The sequence below is a fragment of the Lycorma delicatula genome, chromosome 11, assembly GCF_047948215.1.
Source record: "Lycorma delicatula isolate Av1 chromosome 11, ASM4794821v1, whole genome shotgun sequence".
Lineage (NCBI taxonomy): Eukaryota > Metazoa > Arthropoda > Insecta > Hemiptera > Fulgoridae > Lycorma > Lycorma delicatula.
The window spans coordinates 38,721,832-38,741,387 of NC_134465.1; the positions used below are offsets into that span (position 1 = coordinate 38,721,832).

The 19,556-nt window shown below is 30.9% G+C and overlaps 1 protein-coding gene across 4 annotated transcripts in view; it reads right to left on the minus strand.

The window, feature by feature from the left end:
- The window catches only part of spd-2 (centrosome assembly protein spindle defective 2), a 133,805-nt gene that overhangs the window by 70,380 nt on the left and 43,869 nt on the right, over positions 1-19,556 (minus strand). For 3 of the 4 annotated variants that reach the window (XM_075378382.1, XM_075378383.1, XM_075378385.1), the window contains 6 exons: positions 14,046-14,180; positions 13,843-13,918; positions 8,383-9,074; positions 6,619-6,854; positions 2,970-3,110; positions 1,519-1,665 (listed from right to left, as the gene is read on the minus strand). In XM_075378382.1, coding sequence (XP_075234497.1) covers positions 1,519-1,665; positions 2,970-3,110; positions 6,619-6,854; positions 8,383-9,074; positions 13,843-13,918; positions 14,046-14,180 — 1,427 coding nt within the window. The remainder of the gene's footprint in view (positions 1-1,518; positions 1,666-2,969; positions 3,111-6,618; positions 6,855-8,382; positions 9,075-13,842; positions 13,919-14,045; positions 14,181-19,556) is intronic. The other variant, XM_075378384.1, reaches the window with a different exon arrangement.

Genomic DNA, 19,556 nt, shown 5'->3' on the forward strand with positions numbered 1-19,556 from the left:
TGGTAATCACAAATACCGTAACCTCTTCTCATAGAAGCAGTAAATACTTTTCTTAAAAAAAAGCCCGGACAAAAAGTACCCTACTATTTTTATTCACTTTTATTATGAATAAAATGGATATCATTTTATCAAAATTAAAAAGTAAAAAACAAACATAATATCACATTTTACCCTCAATTTTTATATTCTCTAATTTTTTCAGTTGAAATTTTTGTAAAATAAACTCAAAACATTGAGTTCTTTCATACACCAGATAAATGTAAAAAATAGATAAGATTAATGTTTTTACAGTAAAATTTAAATAATGTAAAATTTCAATTTTTGTAAATGAAGGGGATAGCTAAGCAGAGATGAAAATGCAGTTCAAAACCACAGACCCTAACATAAATCCTTTAGAGACCATATGTTTTTAATGGCCTCTATAAAAATAATTAAAAAAGTAATGGATTAAAGTTCCCAATCGTTCAATTTCTTTTTAATTAAATGAGGCAAGATAGGCAGAGTTCAAACCCTCTTAATACAAGTAGATCATTTTTCATGCCCTTGAAGGTATTTAGAATATATTTCAGTTTTTTCAGGGAAACAGAGATTACATACATGAAGAACAAGGACCTTTTTTATTAATCAAGAGGCTGACAGTTAAGGAGTCGATGCCTATTAGAGGCAATGAAGCAAATGTAAACGAAACTGCTGATTTTTTAATGAAAGATTTACTTAAGACTCCTGAGGATCGATTAGACTCCTGATGTGGAACACTTTCTTAATTGAATGATTAGAATATAGCTATATTAAAATTTTTGTAAACAGAAAGAAGCTACAGAAACAGAGCTCAAGTACCAGGGATCTTGAAACACACACTGAAGTAGTTTTATCCTTGAATTAGAATGCATTCTGAAACAGCACATTTATGAATATTACATAATGGTAAGATAGCTGGGGAAGACGTGAGGGGCTTGATGTCTAAAATGGCACACTGCTTTTATTTATACCTGAAGGTACAACATGTTTTAAAAAAGAATAGTTCAAACACCGCAATATCCTATTTTTGTTAATTAGGAGGACCGGGGAACTTAAACTTAAGTGTACATTAAGGGTGTAATGGGGCTGAAACTCCATGTCACCATTAAAATTTCTTACTGTCCCCGGGAAACATAATACGATATTCATCATCTTCATTTACTGATAAATAAATGCATTGAATTCCTGTGTTAAATCATTTATGCATCAATTATACAGGATGTAAATGGACTTCATATGAAAAAGGTAAATTACAGTATCAGTTCAAATGATCGAAATTAAATAAAAAGTAATACAATATAGTTTACAAGAAAGTTAAGCATAAAATGAGGAAGTAAAAGGATTTCTTTATTAATTATTTAAGTTACAGGAAAAAATGTGCAGATTGATTCGGCTCATAGAGAGGTTGAATTGGGGGGCACAAAAAATGTTCATAAAAAATAATACAATTGAAATTTCTACCAATAAAAATTAAATGAGAATGATAATGACAGTACTTACTTCAGAAATTTCCAGAAGAATTGGCACTCTAACATCACCAGTATTGCACAGTTTTATAAGCAATTTTTTAATGCTTTCTTCAGGCAGAACACCAAAATTCAGACCACTGACTGAACTTTCAGTCAAAGAATTATACTCTACTTCTATCTATAAAAATATATCAGTAATTTAAAACAAAATTTAAATATAATAAATTGTATAATAAAAATAATAAATCCATTCAATTTCAATTCTGTAGAAAATTTCATATGACGACATATAGAGACTACTTACACAATTATGCTGTTACCCTGATGGGTAAATTAATACTACAATCAGCTGTTAGACAGTCTTAGAGAAAAAAATTGTCTCTAGACAGTCTAGAGAAAGAAATTCAAGATTTTTAGGGCAGTAACGTCCACTTTCCTTTCTTGAAGTATATATGATCAGCTAGTGAATGATTTTGTTTTATCTGTTAATTGACTGAATTATTCAAAGCACTGTTTAAAACAACACTTGAGTACCAGTCACTTTTATGAATTTCCTTCAAGAAATTTTGAGCATTTTAAGAATTTCAAGCAGCAGTACTTTATTTTATTTTCTAATTAAGACAGAAATGTTACAATTATATTACTTACAGTAGTGTTATATTACTTACAGTAGTGTTCTACTACTGAACACTAGAACACTACAGTAGTGTTCTCTGACTTCATATACCATACTTTTTATATATATATAACACTGACTAGGAAAAACTACTATTTTATGGTCTACTAAAAAAAATATTGAAATATCCATACAATGTCATTTAAGAAATATTTTATTTCATTTTTAGAATAGAAAAACTGCAAATATGGATCGCATGCTGCACAAGTCAAATGTGTTGGCTCAGAACAAAACAAAGATTAAGGTTAGAACAAACATTTTAAATCGAATTACAAATTATTTGTTATATGCATTACTGATGAAAATTAAAATTACTGATGCAATAAAAAGCATACAGACATGGTAACTGATAAGTTCTAGGACTTCCAATACTGTACGATTACATAAAAAAGGATTAATTCAATTAAAACAGAATTATGTAATCTTATAAGCTTGTAATTTTTGTAACTGGAATGACACCAAAATATTACATGCAAGTGTTAACACAATTTCATTTTACTGAAAAATGAATATGAAAGCATAAAAACAAATGAACGTAGAAAAGAACCATAGTACAAGCAAAGTTATTTGAACAGTGATTATTGACAATTAAAAATAACAACCAAAGCATCTATTTGTACATTAGCCTTATAATATTTTAGGAACAAGAAATTGATAACTGAGGTAAAATAATTCAATATAAATCTATTTAAAAATGACATACAGCGACCAGAAATTAAACCTATGGCCTACACACATCACAAAATTACTAGCTGTTTGTATTACAATTTCAAAACAGTACAATATAAAAAAAAATTAAATTTTACCTTAGGGTTTTTGCCAATAACTTTCATAATGCATAGTGTAATGTTAGGTTGTTCAGATAATTCATTATCACAATCTACAGATGTCATTTTAACTTCTATCCATACTTCTATGAGCTTAGAGATCAGTGGCACCAAATAAACCTTTACATATTTAAAAGAAATAAAAAAATTAAATAGTTTTTTAAAAATGTGCATATAAGGAATGTAAACATATTTATATTTTAAATAATACAGAGCAGCTATTGTGTTTTATTGGTTTTCAGAGAACGATTCAAAAAGGGTGCTTCCCTTTTTATCACTTAATAGTTCCTAAAAATTAAAATTTATATATATTTTTTTAATTTTATATAATTTATATACAACTGATGATGCAGGATCCTGCGAAAGTGCTATTGGAATAAAGAAAAGAAAAGTAAAGTAAGTGTCATTTCATTTACCATGTAATTCTGTAGTTGAGTTGTTCCAAGTTGTTTTTTGATAATAAAAAATATAATTATATATATATTTCATCGTCGTCGTCATTGTCATCATTATTATTAATATGCAACAATATTTTTATGGATAAAAATATTGAATTCTAAATTTAATAATTTTATGGGGAAATCTGTTCGCTTCTGTATCTGATCACAAACTGGGATTGACAATATTCAGGAGTACAAAAATAGTTCGTATTTTCTCTTAAATCTTGTGCACTAGCATAAATAAATTATTCTATGTTTGAGTTAAAATTAGTATGAGAGTTATTTTTTTTAAGGCCTGATCAGTCATGAAATTAAAATCACAGTGAAAATAAAAAATTTTTTATTTGTAACAAATACTTCCATAGTTACGCTATTTCTCTACATAGTCGCCACTCCGATTTATACATTTGTCGTAGCATGGTACCAACTTTCCAATAGCCTGTGTTTTCAGCCATGTTTCTACACTGGTCTGCAGCTCTTGGTGGAATTCATGGAACGTGGCACGACTATCACTGCAGCCTCATACTGCATGACTCTTCAACATCTACGAAGGGCAATTCAGAATAAGCGGAAAGGAATGTTGTCATCAGGCATTGTCTTTCTCCATGACAATGCTCGGCCGAACACTGCAGCTGTAACAAAGAAGCTCCTTCAACGTTTTCATTGGGAAGTGTTTGATCACCCACCATACAGCCCAGACTTGGCTCAATCCGATTTACACCTCTTTGCTCACATGAAACACTGGCTAGAAGGACAACATTTTGGCACAGACATCAAGCTGCAGACCAGCGTAGAAACATGGCTGAAAACACAGGCGGCTCCATTCTATGAGAAGGGTATTGGAAAGTTGGTACCACGCTACGACAAATGTCTAAATCGGAGTGGCAACTATGTAAATAGAATATTTTTCTAATAACATTATTATTATCATTGTTTATAATCTCAAGTATTTCTAAATTAAAATACTAATTATACTGTGATGCGGTATAAATTACATTTGTTACTTTGCATGTTATTAGTAAGATGTTCTGCTACATCATTTAATTAGATATAATTACATTAGCTACAGCTACTGTTACATCTAAGCTGAAGTCTGTGATACATCACAGTATTGAGTAATAGTTTATTTGCATTTAACGGTTAAATATTTTTTCATCTACCTTCCATCATACTTTTTTAGCTTTGGATACATAATATCTTCACAAAAGAATTTCTAACTGTATACACGGTTTTATTTTAAAATTAAATCATTAGTAATAGAAAAAGTTATAAGCATCTTTCTGATTCCACACTTCACCCTTCTTGGTTATATTGGCCTAGAACATTTTGAAAAAGACTTTCAATTCAACGACTAAAGCTGGTTTCTGAGTCTTACTCATTTGACACCAGATTTTCTCACCAATTACTTTTTTTAATCAGTTGGAATCACTGTTGACAGTCTAACCTGAGCGCTCAGTAACATCACTAATCACTAAACTATTTCTTAGGAGAGGGTAGTTCAGATACAAATTCTGTAGTTATCCGGTACATCCAGATTCATCTGTTAAAATTTTGTACAATGTACTGTTACTAAAACCAATTATTTGGAAATTTCTAAACAGTCAACAGATTACCATTTATGATTAAATTCTGAACATTTTAAACAATTCAAAGATCAGAATTAAATCAGGAAGTTCATCACTTTCCATTGAAATTTTGGCATTTTTGAAACCATTATATCCCTTATATCAGTAAAAATCTTATGTTCAACACAGAAATTACAATGACATCAAATCTTGGACTTTTTTCAAGTCAGGTAAAACTGCTACCACCAACTTTTGGAGAGACTTCAGGTGTTCACATTCTTCAATACACAATACCGAGGATATGACAAAAATATTTTTATATGATTCACCCACAAACAGCATTTATTTGAAGTTAACAACACTACTATAATAAGCTCTGTTGCACTTCAGCTACTTCCCAAAAAAAAAAATAGTCAGATATTTTTTGAATAGAATTCTTATATGGAAGCTAAATTAGTACAAATCTTCTAAATGATTAAAACATAGTAAAAATTAAATCCCTTTAAAATATTAAAAACTACTTTACAAGAAAAAATTAACATTATTATATTAATATTTATCCTTTTTTCATTCCAGTAATTGTAATCCTATCCTTTTAATATTTTCACACAAAACTACATGTGCGAGAAGAATGTCAAACCTGACAAGAATTTGACCCAAGAATCTTCTGGGTTTGAAGCAAAGATACTACCACTCAGCGTAGAGATTCTTTTTAATATAGTGTTATTAGTTTTTTTTTCATATTTTATGACAGCATAGATCGCTTTAGTCAGTCCATTATCAAAGTCTTTTCGAAGAAACTGTTCTGCCTTGCGGCCCTCCCAGTACTTTTTCATACATTTCTTCTCCAAGCCCTTTCTGTTGTTGAAAATGTTCATGTTATTTCTTTCTTGTGAGAATAAAGCAAGTGTTTTGAACTTAATTTTTTTTATTTAATTTTATCTTGTCTGCGATGTCTTTTAGTGTAATGCCATTTCCTTCAAATCCTCTCATATTTCTCTGATCCATCTGCATCCTGTCTTAGTGTTTTTTGAGTTTAGATTCTACTATACCAGCTGTTTCAGGTCTTAAATCTTGCATTTTCATGATGGGTCCAAAGAATGCTAGTCACCTTTAGTTTCAAATTTTTCTGAGTAGGAATGAAATCCAGAATCTTCTGAATAAAAAGCAGACACTACTAAAGAGGTCTTTCTTAACTCAGTACAAATACTAATCAGGTAATAAGAATGATGAAATATTAATGATACTTGTTATATCATATAATACTACAATATTAAATATGATTTGCTTGAGCAAAAAAACAAGCATTTTTCAAACAAAATCTTAGTTGAATTTGTTGAAATTTAGTAAGTTAAAATGCCTCAGAGACTAGTAATTCTAAATAAATGGAAATGTGTTGAACTGATATCAACAACCAGTAACAAATTACTTTCATTCTATATTGGAAGTTAGATTTTAACTAAGAGTTACATCATTTCTGAAAGTGTCAGAAAAGATCCAAATCGCAAACCATCAACACACCACTACTGCAGTAGTGGTATCATAATGCAGTACAGTTTAATCATAATAAACTGTACTTTTAAAAATAATCAATTTTTAATTTGATACATATAAATTAATCACCTCAATATTTTCACTGGAATCTGGTTTCAGTATAATTTCATTCGTAAAGTAAACTTGTACAATGTTGCTAGCAATAGGAACCGGTGACCCATTGCACATTACCTTCTTTACCGATAAATGACACTTTTTAACAGAATTAGATGATGTATTCTGAAGAGGAATTGTACACTTTATTAATGTTCCAATGCAAACACACATAACATCATTAACACTACTACTATTTCTGCAACTCAAATCTGAAAGCAAAATAAAAATTATATAAACTCCATTTAATAAATATGACAAAAATAATTCCAATTTTAACATCAGCCCTATAATATCAGACCTCTTCCAATGTTCTCCTCAAAATTCTTCTTTACCTCCCCTTTATCAAGCTTCTCTAAATTCCAGATTCATCTGACACCTTTTTTTCAGGTTTTTAAACCCCAATCTACATTTCATTATCACTAAATTATGGTCACTATCAATGTGTGCTCTAGGGTAAGCTTTGCAGTCAACGAGTTGATTTCTAAATCTTTGCTTAACCATGATATAATCATGTGATGTATATATACACACACACACACACACACACACACAATCTTGAGATTATACTCTAATATATAGTCTCTAAACTGTAAAGCCCTGAACATAAGAACATATTTTTATTTTCTCAACAATTTACTTTCTTTTCAGAACAGTGTGTCATAGAAACAATCAAGCCACATAACAATACAAATTTGTATCATTATTATTTCAATTATTATTCAATTATTTTCTCATACTACTTAAAATTTAACAGACTGTCCAAGAATATTAGTCAGTATAAAAAATAAGTAATATAACTTCAACAAAGTATTATATTATTAGAAAACTAAATTATCTAAATAATTACAATAACTTCAGAATGCATTCTGCTTAGTTTTAATCAATAGTTTAGTAACATAGTTAACTAGTAAAAAAAAAAAAAAATCAATATTCAAACAGTTTAATGTAAATGTCATATCTGACAAAAAATTACTTTTCTTTAGTCATTATAATGTTTGCTTTATTATGATGTAACATCCAACTAATCTAATGCATCATGTACTATTTTCAGTGTTTTAAAATCTTTATTCCTTATTTTAGATGTAAAAATACCATATTTCAAATTATAAATAAAATTATGTAAAGCAGAAAAAATGTACTCAATAAAACAAAACATTAAAGCAAAATATCTGTATTAATAAAGCAAGTCTCACTAACTGATCTCTGTCTGCTGAAATATATACATAGTCTTAAAAAACCAAATGATTCAAAATGAAATAAATGAAAGTCTGAGTCTTTAAAACTGAACAATAAAAATAATGTTTTATTTGAATTTGACCCGACCCCTTATGCTTGGGTATTGATGTAAACAATGTAGTTTGTGAATTATAAAACCAGCCTATAATGCATTCGAATGATTTTTCTTGTTAAGTAAAAAAATACTACCCGAAACTACATACTGTTCATAAAAGTTTTATGGATTTATATATGTATTTTTTTTTAATAGAAAACATAACTGAAACCGTTTCTAAGTCATCAAAACCAGTTTAACAGAAATGACAACCATCAATTATACTCTTATGTTAATTTTAAAAGACGATTCATTATGAGACATGATTCAATACAAGAAGGATAATTAAGACAATTCCTCAGGCTGATAAAATGTCATTAATTTTTGGAAAAAACACTTATTTACTGAATGGTATAATTATCAGTATTGTGTTATTGATTGATAATATCAATCTAATTTTTTTTTACCTGAAACATTTATGTCAGTATTGCAATGCAGATCGCTTGTACTAGCCAGCTGACATTCACTATAATCCATACCACACAAATGGCTCGCATTACTCACTGAATTATCAATCGATGCTTTGTTCTCAACTACTACAGAATCTTCATTATAAACATCATTAAATTCATCTTGTACGTTTTCCTTAATATAATTTAACTCTTTGTTGGAAGACATTCTTAATAATTTACCATTGATTTTCATAAAATTACTATTAGAAAAACAACCTGTATTATCTTTACAGAAAGCAGCTAAAGCAATGTTTAGATCAGACAAATCACTATCGCTGTTACTGTTTGTAGCCCAAGTATTATGAGTAATTTTATCACATTCTGTAACGTCTGATATTCTTCGGTTAGTATCATCATCATCATCATCATCATCACTTATAAAAATTGTTTTGTTCATCGATTCAGCATCAAATACCAAATGACTGTTTTTTTTAGTATTTATTTTTTTATATGTGTTTGTAGCATCCGATAAAACTGAACAATCTTTTCCACTTATAGATTTGTTACTGTTTTTTACTTTTCTTTTTTTTAATAATTTACTATCTGGAAGTTTAAAAATTTCTGAATCGAGATCATTTAAATTTTCACCAGCTGTTGATGTCATTCTTGAAGGACTTACCCAGACTGTTCTATGTAAATTCTCTTTCCTAAAACAAAAATTAAATAAAATTAAAACTTGTCTATGTAATGCGACTTAAATTAAAAATTTTAATAAAATAAAAACTGATACACAGTTTAATAAAAATAACAGTTGGAATTTTCTATCAGATAGGTGGTAACAGAAAGTTCCATTAGGAACTTTATGGAACTTTCTGCTACAAGGAGTAGTAGGCTTATAGAACATATTCAATAAATTTAATCAGTAAAACACTCACCACTTCTTTAAAAAGTTATACTTTCTCTAATAATATTTTCAACTGTTACTTTTTCATCCCAGAAAGGTTAATTCAAATTTTACAACTGTTATCAGATGATTAATTTTTTTTTTAAATATGAGCTACTACACAGAGAACATTTCAATAAATCATTCAATTTTTTAAAAAATTCAAATAAATATCAATTAAATTAAAGAAAATTGATATAAGAAAAAGAAGAGAAGTACAAAGAAATATATGGCTGAAATTTTCGTTTGACATATACATTTTTTTTTCTATTTAAAACAAACCACCTAGTACAGAATATTGAGATAATCTTACCTTGATTTTATCAAGAAAGTACTTTCGCGGGAATCCTCAGTCATGTATGAAATAATTCCATTACTACATAATAAAAGTTCAAATATAAAAATACTAAAATAATGAAAAGTTCATATTAATTTATACGAGTGCTATCTGTTGCATTTTTTATAAGAGACTGCCTCCCTCAAACACTGCCTGATGATTTATCAAATTGAAATTTTGTTTGCATTTATATATGTAATATTTTCCAGTGTATTTAATTTTATGTTACCTATAGTAATTTCTAATAGTTCTAAATTTGTGTTAATATCAGAAATACAAATTTTGAAATGCAGACACAAAATTAGAAATATTAAAAATTAATAAAGGTGACATAAAATTAAATAGATTCAATATATAAATACAAACAAAATTTCAATTTGATGAACAATCAGTATTTGAGGGAGACGAATGTCTGATAAAAACTGCAACAGGCAGCAGCACTCTTGTAAATTAATATGCAATTTTCATTATTTTAGTATTTTTAATTTTTAATATGGAGTTTAAAATAATTCAATTGTGACTGAGGATGTGGGATCCTGCGAAAGTACTATCAAGATAAAATTAAGGCAAGATATATCTTATCTCAATATTCTTTCTGCTAGGCGATTTATGTTAATATAATTTAACAGTACAGAGGAATAATAAGAATCTTAAAAAGATTAAGTTCAGTAAAATAATATATATAAAGAATGTAAATGTAAATAAAATTAACTGTATAAATCATTTATGATTTTACATTCAAATAATCTTTGTTTTCAACAGCATGATATCCACAAACCTGCATTAAGTTGTTTTTATCAAAACATTAAAATTTATTTTTAAACATAGCCCACAAAGTACCGTACACATAGAAACAAAAATTAACGCATAGAAACTCATCAACAATATAATAAATAATTAAACACTGCTAAATAATGTATTCTCATATATAAGTATATTCGTTTCATTGCTTAAAATATTTAACTATTGTAAAGCACATCTATCAAAAGAACGGTGCATTAAAACTGTTTTAAGACAACATATAAATGCATTTTGATATAAAAGTACGACCAGAGATGACATTTCCATGTGCTAATAAGTCAGAAAGTTTTATATTGTCCAAACTTAAATAAATTGTCTGCTTCATAAACTATTATGTTTAATTCAAACATAATGAATTTAAATCTGCAATTATATTTTTAATTGTTCTAATTTTACATAATAAAATTAATTATTCATAAAGGCTAATTAAGATTTTAAATTATTACAAATACAAAGAAATAATTATTTTAAACAGAACAAAACTGTTAAGATTGAAACATGGCAATCAATGTGCAAATTCTGAGAAATTGTGGTTTTGTCTCTAGTTACAACTCTTCAGATCCCACTCCGCTACACAGTTCATAAACATCAATCATGAATAAACTAAAGTGTCAAGCTACCTGTTGAGGAAGCTGATTATAATTGTAGTGTGCATGTACTAATTGTAGTGTTCATCTGATAATAACAAGATTATTAGTGAATGAGCTGCAAAGTTTCTGGACATGGGCGACCAGGGTTTTCAATACAGGTTTATATTCAATATATCATAGTCAACTAACTATGATTTCATTAGATTTAATGATAATTTCCATGTTTTTGTTCATCAGTAAATTTCACAATTTCAATATTAAATTTGTATATAAGGCCATAACATTATTTTACAATACAATAATAATAACAACCGATATGTGAAAACCTTCTTCATTCAAAAAATATGTTAAGAATACAACAAAAATATTTAATCAGTATGCACTGCAACTCAAAAGTAACTCAGTGTAAATCATATATACAGTTTGTTTGGCGAGTGGTGGTATATGAGCTGCACAAATCTTAGTTGTCTCAATCCAGTATCAGAGTTTTACTATAATATAAATAAGGACACAATATGTACATAAATAGAAATTAAATAATTAGATTTATAGTAAAGGGAAATAGTATGAACAAAAATAAAAAAAAAAAAAAACAATAAACCAGGTGGATTAAAAATCAATTTTTAATTATTAATAAAAAAAAAACAATAAAAAAAGTGATATTTTTGTTACTCTATGTTTAATATAATACTATGTTTATAATACTGTATGTTTATCAGAAGAAATGTTCCAATTGTTATCCTTCTGCTCTTTTGCACTCATAGCACTATTAATCCACTTATTTAATTTTTTTCTTCCAATATATAAAATCCACTAAGTTTTTAATCAACAGCTTGAGATTGACTGCTTGAGACTGTATAGCGAATTGGTAAAAATTAGTGCTTCTTTAAATCAAAATTTCCTAATCTTTCCTAATCTAACTGTACGGCATCAAATCACAAAAAAAAGTGATACTCTTTCAACCATTCCTCAGTGACTAATCTTCAACGCAAAATTTTAATGAGATAGTCTCTAACTTGAGAATACAGAGAGGAAAATGCCCCATCTTGCTGCCACCAAATGTGGGGATGATGGGTCAAACAGAGGGCTGTTTAATAGATCAGGAATGGAAAAGTCTCTAGATATAAATTGCCAGTTACATTTCCATCGAAGCTCAAGATCCCAACACTCCATTTTTAATAATCCCTTACCTAATAATTAATCCCACACCTAATATGAATCCCAGGAACACTAAATTTCTTTTCCATAATTACATGAGAATTTTCATCAGAACAATATATACAATAACAGTTTACTAATTACTATATCATTCAATTTGAAGCATACTTCAACAGACCATATCACTGAGCTAGAGAAATGAGAATCTGCTCAACAACACAAAAGAATAACTCAATAAATCTCAATTTTTTGTCAAGATTATTTTTACAAAGCGCACAAAGTAACAATCTTAGTTGATTAACACACTTAACAAACTTCAATTCCTTAGTAATCTTGTTCTGAATATTTCCAGTCTAATGGAAATCTTTCTGTTTGAAGTTTACAGGCTATTTACTAAATTTTTTTCTAATGATTTGTTAATTTTCTGAAGTGTGACAATTCCCATATGGAAGTTCCTGATAAAAGCCTACCTGACTGTGGTCTCTAAAGCCTTTACTATTTTAAAATTTTTATGTTCAGTTCAGACGATTACCAAGATTTCAGTAAGGGAAAACTAATTACCTTGCCTGGAATTCTTCATGAAATGCAGCAGCAACTGTATTATTTTTAACACTGAAGTGTGAAAACATTCTTGTTTTTTACACTTATAACACCTTACTCTCAATTCAGACTCAAAAATGAACTTAACAACTGATTATAAATACAGTAGATATGTCAGCTGAATAATACTGTTGCATATTATTGTTCAACAAGGATGTAGAGAAAATTCTTAGAAATTTAATTTATTTACTACTGTTAACTTACTATTTACAAATTAAGTAAAAATTATATGTTACAAATAATAACAATAATAATCAATAAATTATTACAAATAAAACATTCATTCTGAGTATATTATGAAATTTACAGTAAATAATAAAAATGTACTGCAATGAGATTACAATTAAAAATTAATCTACTTAAATACGTTTATAGATAATAAATTTATTTATTTGTAAGTATAAGATGCTGCCGATTACAATTATCTTACCCTTTTTATAAAAATAATTAATGAGAAAGTAACATATAGAATGATGTTTTAAATCTGAAAACTACATCTTGTGCAGCACAACAAAACCTTTTTGAGGTGAAAATTTTGGAGGGATCCACAGAAGTTCACACAAAAGTGAAAGTTCTCCTTCCTGGGGATCACAACGTACTAAATCCCTTGTTACAAATAAAAGAACATTTTAAATAAAAAATGTAATGGAATATACACAATTGAATACAAATAAACATTTATAAATATGGAACACAAGAAAAATAAATATAATTTGGCTTCATAAAGGAATGCCTACTAACAAAAAAATTATATTGATTTATGATAAACCTATAAATCCCATCACAAGTGAACATCCATAAATAAATAAAACAACATAACACAGCAACACTATATAATATCATGCAGTAGTGATTTCTTAAAACGCAAATATCTGTGATGGGTAGGGGAGGAATCGGCATGCTGGCTCCTTGTTTGGCCAGTAGTGGATTCACCTGTAATTTTCATCTTTTCATTTCATCACCCAGAAAAATTGTTGATTTTGATATTTATTTACAGTAAAATAAAAAAATAAAGATAATTATAAATTATACCAAATTTTCCTTACCCATCGTTGCAGGAGACTGCTGACACATCAGAACTTCGATTCACTGGTCCGACTTCTGTAAATTTATCTAACATACCTATAGAAAAAAAAAATTATTAAAAAAAAGAATATTATATGCAACATTCTTACAATGATATTTTATAAATAAGGGAATAATACTTCAACAGATGATAATTTTTTTTTCACAATTAATAAAGGCCTACCTTTAAACGATACATTTTTCAAATTATAATCATCTTCATTGATGCAATCTAAATTTTCATTTTTACATCTATTTTCAGTAGAACCATTATCATTTTTTTTTCTATCCTGTAAATTATTATTATATTTTGAGGAACCTAAAAAAAAAATTTTTAATTATTAATGTATTTCATAATAAATTAATAAATAACACTGTTAGTTAATCTGAACTGCAGAAAACAAACCCACCCACAAATGTATTTTTATCATTACTAAAAGTCTTCAATTTTAACATATGAATCAGAATATCTGTATGGACATTTGTTTTTTGTTTGTTTGTATACAAAAACTTAACAACTATCAGGCCAGTCTGAATGATTCTGCAAGAGATAGAGCTAGCTCTATATATATATATATATATATATATATATATATATATATATATATATATATATATATATATATATATATATATATATAAATTATTTTTCTAAAATCGATCTTTTTGGGAATCCTATTCCTCTGCACTATACAAATAAACATTTATAAATATGGAATACATTATTAATCTGATCAACCCAAGTACAGAATTAATATAAAATAAAATAGGATGATGACAACTATTCCATAATCCAAACAAGAGCGCTCTCACCATCATCAGTTGCTCTATAATTTTTCAATCTTTTGTTGCAAATTACACATTAAAATTAAAATTGTTCATTGCAAATTGCACATTAAAATTAAAATTAAATTAAAACAGAAATAAATTTTTTTAATTCAAAAATTTTTTAATTGTAATTAAAATTAAAAATTGCATATATATATATATATATATATATAAATAAAATATGAAATCATTAATAGAATTAAATTAAAGATCAATTAATAATAAAAATAAAATAGAAATTCATGTAGACTAGCTAACCAAAGTTACGTCACTGTCATTTATATATGTGTTATATATCTGTTAAATATATATATATACTAGCGGACCCGACAGACATTGTCCTGACATGGCATTGTTCTGTAATAAATGCACAACACATAAATATAAGTAACTTATTTAAGTTAAAATTAGTAGGAATGTGAATGAAATTTCATTAATATGACTGTTAGTATGACTATTATCAGTTTGTGATTGTTATATTATTGTAATGGGTTTATTGATTAATAAATCCATGATTAATAAATTATGTGTAGTATGGTTAATATTTATTTTCATTAAATATTGAGATATCTGACGAAAATCGAAACGTCGTAAAATTAATAATTAGTGTAATTAATAAATTTTGGTACTTACGTATTAACGCCACCGCAGCGTTGTTTTATTTAAAAACAAAGTAGTCAATCGGATTTCGGTGGAAAATGGGCCGATATAGAGTTTAACATAGATTCAAAGCAGTCTCTTTATTAATTTTAATAATGGTTATTTATATTTATTTATTTTATAAATATAATTTAACCAAACTACACAAACTACACTACAAAACTCTCCACAATTGCCCATTCAACCTGGCTCCTCCAGTTTACATGGAGATTGAACGCCGACTCGATAAGATCAAGCTGACAGATATTCTCCGTACGCATTAACTCGTATTTCGAGCACTCATAAAGAACATGGTAGGTGTCATCCAATTATCCACACTGAGGACACACCCCAGAATCTATCAGGCCAAATTTCTGCAGTCTGTCCCTAAAAGCACCATGGCTGGAAAGAAATTGCATCACATATTTATTAGGGTGCAACCATGAGACGTCCCGCAAACCAATAACATTTGGAGAGAAACATTTTTGTATATAACGCCCACCATCTGTCTCTTGCCATCTGGCCAGTCACAAGGCATTGCCATGTTGTTCAATTTCTCAAACTTTATCTGAAGTCCACTCACCAGACTTCTTAGCAACATACCGCTGCTGCTTCTCAGATGCAATCAAGTCTATCGGTTTCAAGCCTACAATCACCAAGACTGACTCCCATGAAATGGTATGGTAACCACCCATTACCGTTAACAATATTAGGCGTTGAGCCCTTAATAAAATGTCCCGATAACTTTTATATTTTAGCCTGTCCGCCCAAACAGGCACCGCATATAAAATAATAGCCTCACACACACACACCTTTACACAGGATCTCATGATCTTAAAGTTAAGACCCCAATCAGAACTGATCACATGTCGAATACCGAAGAAGGCATTGCAGGCCCTCTCGCGACGTATTGAAGGTGCTTCTTAAATTGCAGTTTCTCATCAAGAAACACCCTGAGGTAATTTTGAACCTGAACATACTTTATACACTGGCCTGCCATCAAAACACGGACATGCTGATTCACTGCCAAATGGCCTTTGAGAAGCATCATCATGGTCTTTACCGAGCTAAATGTCATCTTGTTTTGATGACCCCACAGCTCAAGCATCCTGCAAGCCCAAATGGCCTGGAGCACAAACCTTCCTCCACGAGCTTCCTTCGACCAGCAGGAGCCCATCATCAGCATAAGCCACGAAGCAACAACCACTGGGCAACCACAGCCACAGGAGAGAATCAAACTGCACCACCCACAATAATGAACCCAAATCACTCATGGCCACCCTCGTGAAGCAGCACATTCCAATGACTGAAGTAACTTTCCATAATTTGCAATTCACTGACAGTACATTCTCTTTTTTGGAGTTGGTAAATAGCAGAAGGCCACCATAGATTATTGAATGCTCTGGAAATGTCCAGGAAAATCCCCAGGACATATTCCGCTCAACCGGTTGTTACCACACTCATCACATGGAGTATGACATCCTCCATACCCTTTCTGGGACAAAACCTGTACTGATTCCCCATCAACAATCTTTGCATGGTTAACCTCTGATTTATACGCAGATACAGAACCTTTTAAAAGAACTTGCTAATAACTGGAAGTAACATCAGAGGCCTATACAACAAACTAACCACGGGATCCTTGTTGCCACCTTTAAACAACAATTTCACAAGCCCCTTCTTCCAAAACACAGGGAAGTATCCTCCAAATAACAAGTTATTAAACACACATATAACAACCCTCAGCTCCGTCATTATTCCATCAAAGCCTGGGTCCTTACCACTACCTAAACTATAGATAGCATGACGCACCTCATACTCTGTGATCTCCAAGGACACTACAACCCCACGGAATTGAGCAACATCTCACCGCACCCACAGATGGTATGCGGTCTCTCCAGCTTTACTATCATCAGGCAGTAAATCGTCTAGTAATTTCTGTAAAATCTCATTAGTATCCGAAATTACACCAAACCTGGTCAAGAGAGCAGACAGTAGAACATCCTTTCGTAGTTTGTGTCCCAAGACCCTATAAACTACGCCCCAGGAATCCCTGTTCCCCTGCTCATGAACAAAGAAATGCCAGAAGTTCCTTTTCGCAGTCCAGACTTTATGAAAGACACCTCAGGGCCCTGTATTCAGCAACAAGAATGGCCCATCGTTCTGGATCACCCTCACATTGAGAAGTTCTTCGCAAGCAACAAACCACCCTCTTCATGCCGGACAGCTCCCTCCCTATTCCATGTGCAATCCTCTCTTGACCGGAACTTCGGGGAATTGAGGAATTGAACATTTAGCAGCATCAAGAAAAGCTGCTGACAAACCAACTGCCAAAGCTTCCAAATCGAAGACATCCAGACTCAAATCCAAAACTTGGAGCCTGGTCGAAAGTAAATTCTCAAATTTCTTCCAGTCCGTATGCCTGTACAGGAAACAACCGTGCTGAACCGGAATGTTACATCAGTAGCGTTCACTCAAGCCACTAGCAATCTCATAGATAATCAATCGATGATCGCTCGAGCAATCATCAACTACCTTCCAATTACAAACATTGGCTGGAATAAACCTACCAATGGTAACATCGATGTTTGTTCCACCAAACAATCCGTGCTCTTCTACCATTCCTGCGTAGGTGGGCAACTCACCAGGTACGTTATATACCTGTAGATCATGCTGGGCCAAAAAGCCCTCTATTAATCCACTGCCAACATCAGTGAGACCGCTATCCCACAAGAGTGACAGCATTCACATCTGCACCTTTAAGGGTTGGACCAGTGTCAGAGAATCGTACTAAGATGATCAGCAGGATCTCTAAACTGGAAATATGAACTAGCAACATACAGATGTAAGTTCTGAATATCCACACGGACAACATGATGATTATCCGACAGCTGTCGAATAAAGACACAATCAAGTTCCCTTCTGCACAAAACAGCAGACATGCTTTCAGAACCATAACAGAACCTCTTCCAATCAGAAATACCAGACAGATATGGATGCTGCAACAAAAAAACATCCAAACCTCTATGTGTTCCCCTCTACGTAATGCAATCTCTCCCCAAACTCAACCTGAGCAATGTAAGCACCCTGAGCATTCAATTGACCAAATATAATCATTTAATGAAATAGAATTATAATACAAGAGACACCCACAATCTTTACTGTTCACAGAGTGCTTATATTCCTTCCGAAGATGTTTGTAATTAATACAAGTCAAACTCTCCGTCTTCTTTCAACACTCCTCATGCATGTGTCCTGCATCACCACAATGAGCGCAAACTGCAGGATGTTCACAGAACTTAGCCCTATAACCAAACCTGCAGCACTTAAAACAGCGCTGAACATCTAAATACTGCTTAACCTTACATGAAAAGAAGTCTACAAACAACCTGCTCTCTGCAGTGAAGCTGCCAAAAAGTTTAGGACTAACCTCAATCCCATGAAAGCGCTCTGCCTTGCGCCTACCCAATTTAAATAATAATTGACATTCAGACTTGAATGTAGCCTCATCCATCTGAGTATTTTGCTCCCTAATGAGCGCCATTAAGTCTTCCTCACACAGCTATCTCATAGACAATCACTTTAGGATGCCTCTTGCCTTTAGGGTCGAATTTCATGTCAGATTTTCTGACTTTAAAGGAGTCAGAGATGGCCCACACAATTTCTTTGTCATCAGCAATGACGACTAAACCCTCTTTGTTTCTCTAACATTGCAAATTCTCAGGTTCTGTCTCTTATGTTGAAAAACAGCCTAAAATTTGCCCTTCATCTCCTTGTTTTAGTAGTTGCCCCCTCCTTTAGGTTGACGAATGCAGACAAAGCAGGTCGGCTGCTTATGGGACATAAGCAGCCTCCCACCTCCCTTTCAGAACCTCTGCGTAGCATTTACCCTGTGGAAATATGGAAGGGGCCAAAACTATCTCCCTCACAACCTCTCTCACCTTAGGCTTAGTAGCCAATCTTTCATAGCCTTGAGCCAAGGCCTCAACAATGGGTTTTAGTTCCCTGATCTTACAGAGGATCTTATCCAGCACACTAGCCTTAGCACCTCTTGGGTTCTCCAAACATTGAATCAAGAAGTCATACTTCTATTCAAACGCCTGCACACTAACAGAAACGAACCTCCAGCCCTCCCATTACCTTCAGAAAACTTCTTAATCATTAAATAATCAGTACTCTTCACAGCCCGTGAAGAACCGGAAGCACTTGCTCGTGATCCCTCTCTTCA